At 45.6% G+C, this 8,815-nt stretch overlaps 1 protein-coding gene across 1 annotated transcript; it reads left to right on the top strand.

Annotated features, from left to right (window-relative positions):
* The first annotated feature begins 4,044 nt into the window (after window positions 1-4,044).
* Window positions 4,045-4,942, top strand: LOC139757131 (forkhead box protein O4-like). Its single transcript, XM_071677233.1, has one exon. The coding sequence runs from the start codon at window positions 4,502-4,504 to the stop codon at window positions 4,940-4,942; it is 441 nt and encodes a 146-aa protein (XP_071533334.1). The 5' UTR covers window positions 4,045-4,501.
* The last annotated feature ends 3,873 nt before the right edge of the window (window positions 4,943-8,815 follow it).

The raw sequence follows: 8,815 nt of genomic DNA, 5'->3' as shown, positions 1-8,815 counted from the left end.
TAGTCTCTCACCCCAACTCTCATTTGCCCTTTTTTTCACCTCTTGCACCTTTCTCTTGACCTCCTGTCTCTTTCTTTTATACTTCTCCCACTCAATTGCATTTTTTCCCTGCAAAAATCGTCCAAATGCCTCTCTCTTCTCTTTCACTAATACTCTTACTTCTTCATCCCACCACTCACTACCCTTTCTAAACAGCCCACCTCCCACTCTTCTCATGCCACAAGCATCTTTTGCGCAATCCATCACTGATTCCCTAAATACATCCCATTCCTCCCCCACTCCCCTTACTTCCATTGTTCTCACCTTTTTCCATTCTGTACACAGTCTCTCCTGGTACTTCCCCACACAGGTCTCCTTCCCAAGCTCACTCACTCTCACCACCTTCTTCACCCCAACATTCACTCCTCTTTTCTGAAAACCCATACTAATCTTCACCTTAGCCTCCACAAGATAATGATCAGACATCCCTCCAGTTGCACCTCTCAGCACATTAACATCCAAAAGTCTCTCTTTCGCACGCCTGTCAATTAACACGTAATCCAATAACGCTCTCTGGCCATCTCTCCTACTTACATAAGTATACTTATGTATATCTCGCTTTTTATATATATATATATATATATATCATCCCTGGGGATAGGGGAGAAAGAATACTTCCCACGTATTCCCTGCGTGTCGTAGAAGGCGACTAAAAGGGAAGGGAGCGGGGGGCTGGAAATCCTCCCCTCCCGTTTATAATTTTCCAAAAGAAGGAACTGAGAGGTGAGCCAAGTGGGGATATATCCTCTAAGGCTCACTCTTCTGTTCTTAACCCTACCTCGCTAACGCGGGATAAGGCGAATATATATGAAAAAAGAGAAATTATATATATATATATATATATATATATATATATATATATATATATATATATATATATATATTTGTTTTTGTATTTCTCCATACATATTCGCCATTTCCAGCGTTAGCGAGGTAGCGTTGAGAACAGAGGACTGAGCCTTGGAGGGAATATGTTTGCATATATATATATATATGTAGGTTTGCGGCAGGGGTGTGTGATGTCTCCATGGTTGTTTAATTTGTTTATGGATGGGGTTGTTAGGGAGGTAAATGCAAGAGTCTTGGAAAGAGGGGCAAGTATGAAGTCTGTTGGGGATGAGAGAGCTTGGGAAGTGAGTCAGTTGTTGTTCGCTGATGATACAGCGCTGGTGGCGGATTCATGTGAGAAACTGCAGAAGCTGGTGACGGAGTTTGGTAAAGTGTGTGGAAGAAGAAAGTTAAGAGTAAATGTGAATAAGAGCAAGGTTATTAGGTACAGTAGGGTTGAGGGTCAAGTCAATTGGGAGGTGAGTTTGAATGGAGAAAAACTGGAGGAAGTGAAGTGTTTTAGATATCTGGGAGTGGATCTGTCAGCGGATGGAACCATGGAAGCGGAAGTGGATCATAGGGTGGGGGAGGGGGCAAAAATTTTGGGAGCCTTGAAAAATGTGTGGAAGTCGAGAACATTATCCCGGAAAGCAAAAATGGGTATGTTTGAAGGAATAGTGGTTCCAACAATGTTGTATGGTTGCGAGGCGTGGGCTATGGATAGAGTTGTGCGCAGGAGGATGGATGTGCTGGAAATGAGATGTTTGAGGACAATGTGTGGTGTGAGGTGGTTTGATCGAGTAAGTAACGTAAGGGTAAGAGAGATGTGTGGAAATAAAAAGAGCGTGGTTGAGAGAGCAGAAGAGGGTGTTTTGAAGTGGTTTGGGCACATGGAGAGAATGAGTGAGGAAAGATTGACCAAGAGGATATATGTGTCGGAGGTGGAGGGAACGAGGAGAAGAGGGAGACCAAATTGGAGGTGGAAAGATGGAGTGAAAAGGATTTTGTGTGATCAGGGCCTGAACATGCAGGAGGGTGAAAGGAGGGCAAGGAATAGAGTGAATTGGAGCGATGTGGTATACAGGGGTTGACGTGCTGTCAGTGGATTGAATCAAGGCATGTGAAGCGTCCGGGGTAAACCATGGAAAGCTGTGTAGGTATGTATATTTGCGTGTGTGGACGTATGTATGTACATGTGTATGGGGGGGGGGTTGGGCCATTTCTTTCGTCTGTTTCCTTGCGCTACCTCGCAAACGCGGGAGACAGCGACGAGGTATAAAAAAAAAAAAAAAAAAAAAAAAAATATATATATATATATATATATATATATATATATATATATATATATATATATATATATATATACACTATTTCTATTTATTATATTTTGTCGCTGTCTCCCGCGTTAGCGAGGTAGCGGAAGGAAACAGACGACACAATGGCTCAATATATATGTGTCTGTGTGTGTGTGTGCGTGCGCGCGCAAGAGCTTGCATGCATTTCCATGACAAATGCTTGTGCATGTGTTCATCTGTATAGCAGTGAGGTGCGCCCGTGTCGTTTATACTGTTTACGCTTGACGTCCACCCTCGGACAGTCAGCTACCCGCAGACACATTTCCTCATTCAGAATGGCATCGCAACGAAGACGTTGGTTTACCAAGTAGAATGAGAACTGAGCAGTAGCTTGAACACCCACGCCCTCTGGTGATGGTTATCTTCTCGAATATGATTACAACCCTTGAACACGAGATACGACCCTTGAGTAGATGGTACGACCCTTGAACACGAGATACGACCCTTGAGAGCAGGTGGTAAGACCCTTGAACACGAGATACGACCCTTGAGCAGATGGTACGACCCTTGAACACGAGATACGACCCTTGATGTGGAGGTACGACCCTTGAACACAAGATACGACCCTTGATCACGTGTTACGAGTCTTGAACACAAGATATGACCCATGAGCAGGTGGTACGACCCTTGATCAGGTGGTACGACCATTGAACACGAGATGCGACCCTTGATCAGGTTGTATGACCCTTGAACGCGAGATATGACCTTTGAGCAGGTGATACGACCCTTGACCAGGTGGTGCGACCCTTGAACACGAGATACGACTCTTGAGCGGGTGGTACAACCCTTGAACACGAGATACGACCCTTGAGCATGTGTTACGACCCTTGAACACGAGATACGAACCTTGAACACGTGATACGATCCTTGAGCTGGTGGTACGACCCTCGAACATGAGTTACGATCTTTGGGCAGGTAGTACGACCCCCAAACACGAGATACGACCCTTGAGCAAGTGATATGATTCTTGAACACGTGATACGACCCTTGAGCAGGTGGTACGACCCTTGAACACGAGATACTACCCTTGAGGAGGTGATACGACCCTTGAGCAGGTGGTACGACCCTTGAACACAAAATAAGAGCCTTGAACACGATATATCACCCCTGAGGACAAAATAGGACCCCTAAAGACAGTATACGAGCCTTGAGCACGAAGATACGACCCATGAGCACGAAGACACGATCCTCAAGCACCAAGGGACGACCCATGAGCAACCTGGGGGTGAACCTCTGACCTTGGCCATTGATGGGCTAAGGTCAGTGGCATTTACCATCGTACGTACGCAAGGACCGTCACCATCGTGGAGGAGGCGGTTCAGCAGCGTCTACGCTATGCCTCACAGCTCCTCTGCACACAGCTCACACGCAGCTGTACATCTTGAGGTCGCCAGGAATGAGTTGTGCTGGTCACTTGACGTTGTCATGGTCCGGTGATTTACCCCCAGAGAGTCAACTTTTTTTTTTCTTCTTTTTACGGCCATTGGTTCATTAGTGCCAGCGGCTTCCTCTAAGAGATCCTGACGAAGGAGACTTCCCCCCCCTGAGCGTGTACTAGGGAGATGGAAAAACGAAGAATTTTTACGACCGCTCTATCACTGACACTGATTTAGGAGTCTTCAATAATTCCAGTTTGTTTTATGAATAGTCGGAGGAGCAGCAGCGAAGCGGCAGCACTGAGAATACGCAGCAGCAGCAGCAGCGTCAGGTGCACGATGGCCGTTCATTGAGTTCACCTGTGAGGTACTCTGCGTGAGGTGGCGCCGCTCTAGTGGGCGGCGCCGCAAACTGACAGCGAGGGCTGAGGCGGACAGTCAGTGTCGTGTGGACGCGTGAGGGGACACCAGCTCGCTCGCCGCCGCTCCACACGCTCCCAGCCATGCCCGCCGCCCGCCGACCTCCGCGCACTGCAACATGATGGAAATGTTTCTTAACCATTCTTAGGGGCGCATGATGATGATAACTGCATGTTCTCTCATGACGTAATGATTGTCTGGCCTGGACTTTAGGGGAATGGTAATTGATACGTGTCCCAGTGTCCCTTTGTGTCCCAAGTGATGTGTGTCGTGTTCTTGGTGGGTAGTAGTGGTCTTCGGGGTAACTAGGAGACCCCACACCTCCTAGTGACCTTCCCTTACCCCTGGGCTGGAGTCTCAGCCTTTAGCTGCTGCCTCCTGTGGGTGTCCGTTGTATGTGTCATAGGAGGGACGGGAGGAGCCAGGACCTGCCGCGGGCGGCCCCCTGTCGCAGCGTCGCCTCGAGTCCAGGGCTGCCCGTACATGATGGACTGCATGGCGGAGGTAATGCCCAGGGGCCGCTGTAACACCTGGCCCCCGCCTAACCAGGATGACCTGCCCCCCCGCCATTACTACCCCTCCACGCCCATGCCTCAGCAGCAGGGGCACCAGTACTCGGCGGCCGGGGAGGGCGCCGGCTGCTCCCTGAACCCGGCGGGCGCGCCGCCCCCGACCACCGGTACCAAGAAGGGCGGCAGCACCCGCAGGAACGCCTGGGGTGGCCAGAGTTACGCCGATCTCATCACCTCGGCCATCAGTTCGGCGCCCGACGGACGCCTCACCCTGGCACAGATCTACGACTGGGTGGTGGCCAACATTCCCTACTTTAAGGACAAGGGCGACTCCAACTCCTCGGCTGGATGGAAGGTACGTGCACCCCACCTCAATGATGCATCATCACCAACACCCACCCCCCCAATATAGCCAGGCGGACGCCTCCGCCGGTCCTGGCAGAATGTTGGGAAAGGAAAAGTATTAACCCGCACACAAAGCGTTTGTGTAATATGAATATACGATAAAGCTATCGAAGCGTACACGCCTAATTACACGAGAGTATATTCCCACACACAATATATATATATATATATATATATATATATATATATATATATATATATATATATATATATATATACATATATATAATATATTGTAGTAAAGAGGTCCTGTATAGCACTAGAAACCTTTCTTAGAAAGGGTACAATGCAATTATATATATATATATATATATATATATATATATATATATATATATATATATATATATATATATATGTATATATATATAATGTATATTAGGTCTGCAGAAATAGAAGTAAGACGCTGTAGCGCACAATGATAAATATTACAGAAAATTCTGCCGCGTCAGCGCGAAATATAGTCGTTCCTTACTAGCCTACAGGAGGCGCTACAGTAGTACTGTACCAAAGAGGACACTCTCGGTCACCCCGCTGGGACGCTACAGTAGTGCTGTACCGGAGTACTGCCTCCTCACGGTCGCCCAACGTGGGGCGCTACAGTGATGCTCTATCGGAGGCCTGTCTCCTCACGGTCGCCCTACGTGGAGCTCTCAGTAGGACGGACTCCTCACGGTCGCCTTACGTGGAGCGCTACAGTAGGACGGACTCCTTACGGTCGCCTTACGTGGAGCGCTACAGTAGGACGGACTCTCTCACGGTCACCCAGAAAGCTGTGAGCGACTGACTGGCCGTGTGTGGTAGGGGATGACTCTCAGGTCACCTCTGTGGCTCTGCGATACTGTGGTATGATACGGTGATGACGGAGAGTTTACCCAGGCACCAGTGAACCAGGGCAGTACCAGAACGGTTTCTCAGATCGTACGTGATCTGTCGCTTAGTAAGGAAGTAACAGGACATACGCGCCAGTCTGGCATAGGCTGGTGTGTGTGTGTGTGTGTGTGTGTGTGTGTGTGTGTGTGTGTACAATTAATTACCTATTGGTACTCGTGGGGTTGGCGTGTGTGTGTGTGTGTGTGTGTGTGTGTATACCTATACAGGAGGAAAGACGTGGTACGTATATATAGAAGATCGTAAGAGACGGGGCAACACGAGTGCAAAACTCATAGTACAGGTGTTTAAAATCATTAACGGCCCCGATGATCTCGGTCTAACGAGCTACTTGAAGGATAGACTCGTTAGATGTCACTCGTTGTAATGGATACAAACTCGTGGGCAAACGTTTGACCTCGAATGAGGCCAAGTACTTTATCTCCAACAGGATTGTTGATGTATGGATTGATTTACCAATTAGAGTAGTTGAAAGCAGAATCATAGATGCGTTTAAGCGTAGACTTCGTAAGTATTTCGCTTCAAAGCCACGACTGGCGTTATTTACGCCTCCTTAGCCACACGACAAGTGTACAGGTCTTCCTCTTTAAGAAATCTGAATATGTCTTTCTGCTCCTACCACAATGATCCATGAGTTTCTCTTCTCTTCCGCTATCACAAACAGCCTCGTTATAACCCAATGGTCTATCGCTGTTTGATTCCTGTTGTAATTTTTTTTCCCGTACGAAACAAACAGTAATCACACACACACACACACACACAGACACACACACACACACACACACACACACACACACACACACATGTACACGTGCACTCTTCCGTGCCGTTATTCATAACGTAAGAGCAAAGAACTAATGAAAAAGAATAAACGGTATTTTTGCTGTCACAAAGTTCATACAGTTGTAGTAACGCATTCGTGAAACATATAATATTCTCAATGATTTCACGACATATCTTTTTTTTTTATATGTTCCAAGTCGCATTCTTGACCATCACTTGAGCTGCACTTGGAGAAACGAAAGCTGTCTTTAGGACGAGATGTTGACAAGCACACACACACACACACACACACGGGTCGACAAGAGGTTTCAAACACTCCCAGTAAGGCCGTTGATAAAGGCTGATGATACCGGGGTAATGTGGGAGCACATCTTTTTCTTCTTCCCCTTCCTCCCGCCTCAGCGTCTTGGGATGTCGTCACCCCACCAGCGTTACTGGTGCGTTCGATTCCTGGCGGTTCGACCTCCTCGTAGGAAGACCTTGAACTGCCGAGGGGTCATCAAGCGGTGTTTACCTCGCCCCTCATCCCCCCCCCCTCCTGAACGCCAGCTGGTGGTCTTGTAGATCTCCTCATCCCTCTGGGGACATGCTCGAAGGCAGCTCTATACACCGACCTTCCGAGTCCTGGAACCTGGATTTGGAGGAGCCCCCTGGAAGAGGCGTAGTGGATATATATATATATATATATATATATATATATATATATATATATATATATATATATATATATATATATATATAAACACACGCGCTGGTTATGTCAGTTCAAACACAAGTAAACGCGTCTTACACGAGGGGTACGATGCCCATCGCCTTGGAAGCTGTCGTGTCGATGTGTGTAACATATAACCGCAGACTGGCACACGGACTGACGGATGCATCAGATAAGGCGCCCCGCATCATTTATATCAGTCATTAATTGCACGGTGCGACCTTTGGCGATTACCTGAAGGTGTTCACAAATATGCTTGCTTGGTCGGGTGTGGCACGCACTCTGCAGGCGCTTGCTTGATTCCGACCCATCATGTCTGCTGAATTCAATACTCATTCATTTTGAGAATATATATATATATATATATATATATATATATATATATATATATATATATATATATATATAAACTGAGGTTACATCAAAACTATTTGTATAGAATTTGTTTTTGGGCCAATTAATATGTATGCGTTGTTTTCAGTAACAGGGAAATGTACACCCCTTTGCAGTAGGAAGTTTTATGAGAACACTGTATCCCCAGTGATAAAGCTTGGCAAAAATTAACTTTTACACTAGCAGTGTTGCCCCAGGCGCCCTCAGTCCGGTAGCACCTACCTACGTCTCTTCGTTGTATATCAACTGACTGTTATAAGTCTTTATTGTATCTCCCTTGATGATGTGATCATTACACGAAAGTGCACTTAGGGACTTATCGTGTTTCATCTCTCCGTGGACTCATAGGAATATATATATATATATATATATATATATATATATATATATATATATATATATATATATATATATATATATATATATATATATATATATATTGAATGTGTGTGTGTGTGTGTGTGTGTGTGTGTGTGTGTGTGTGTGTGTGTGTGTGTGTGTGTGTGTGTGTGTTATCTTTGATAAACAATGCTTCCTGATAATCATGAGGTTTCTTCTATTCATTATTCCCACTCAGTGACCACCCACCGCAGGATAAGACGATTGTATGAATATTTGCGCTAAACTAACTCGAAACATTATGGAATGATATACTGGTTGGTGGTATAGGAGACCCGGGACCTGTGGCGTATGTATTACCCATATATGATGACCTGTGGCGTATGTATTACCATGATGACCTGTGGCGTATGTATCAGCAATATATGATAACCTGTGGCTTATATATCAGCAATATATGATAACCTGTGGCTTATATATCAGCAATATATGATAACCTGTGGCTTATGTATAAGCAATATATGGTGACTTGTGGCTTATATATCAGCAATATATGATAACCTGTTGCTTATTTATAAGCAATATGGTGACCTGTGGCTTATATATCAGAAATATATGGTGACCTGTGGCTGATACATCACCAATATATGATGACCTGTTGTTTATCTATCTTTAATAAATGATGACCTGTGGTTTATGTATCATCATTATATGATACCTGTGATTTATTTTGCATCCTTATATGATGACCTGTGGCTTATG

Source organism: Panulirus ornatus, chromosome 24 (genome assembly GCF_036320965.1).
Source record: "Panulirus ornatus isolate Po-2019 chromosome 24, ASM3632096v1, whole genome shotgun sequence".
In the NCBI taxonomy this organism is placed as follows: domain Eukaryota; kingdom Metazoa; phylum Arthropoda; class Malacostraca; order Decapoda; family Palinuridae; genus Panulirus; species Panulirus ornatus.
The sequence above is the reverse complement of the archived record's forward strand: the minus strand, read 5'-3'. Positions and strand labels throughout refer to the sequence as shown.

Bases quoted from the DNA above. Each gene is read 5' to 3' on its own strand.
- LOC139757131 (XM_071677233.1), top strand. From the start codon at position 4,502: ATGATGGACTGCATGGCGGAGGTAATGCCCAGGGGCCGCTGTAACACC.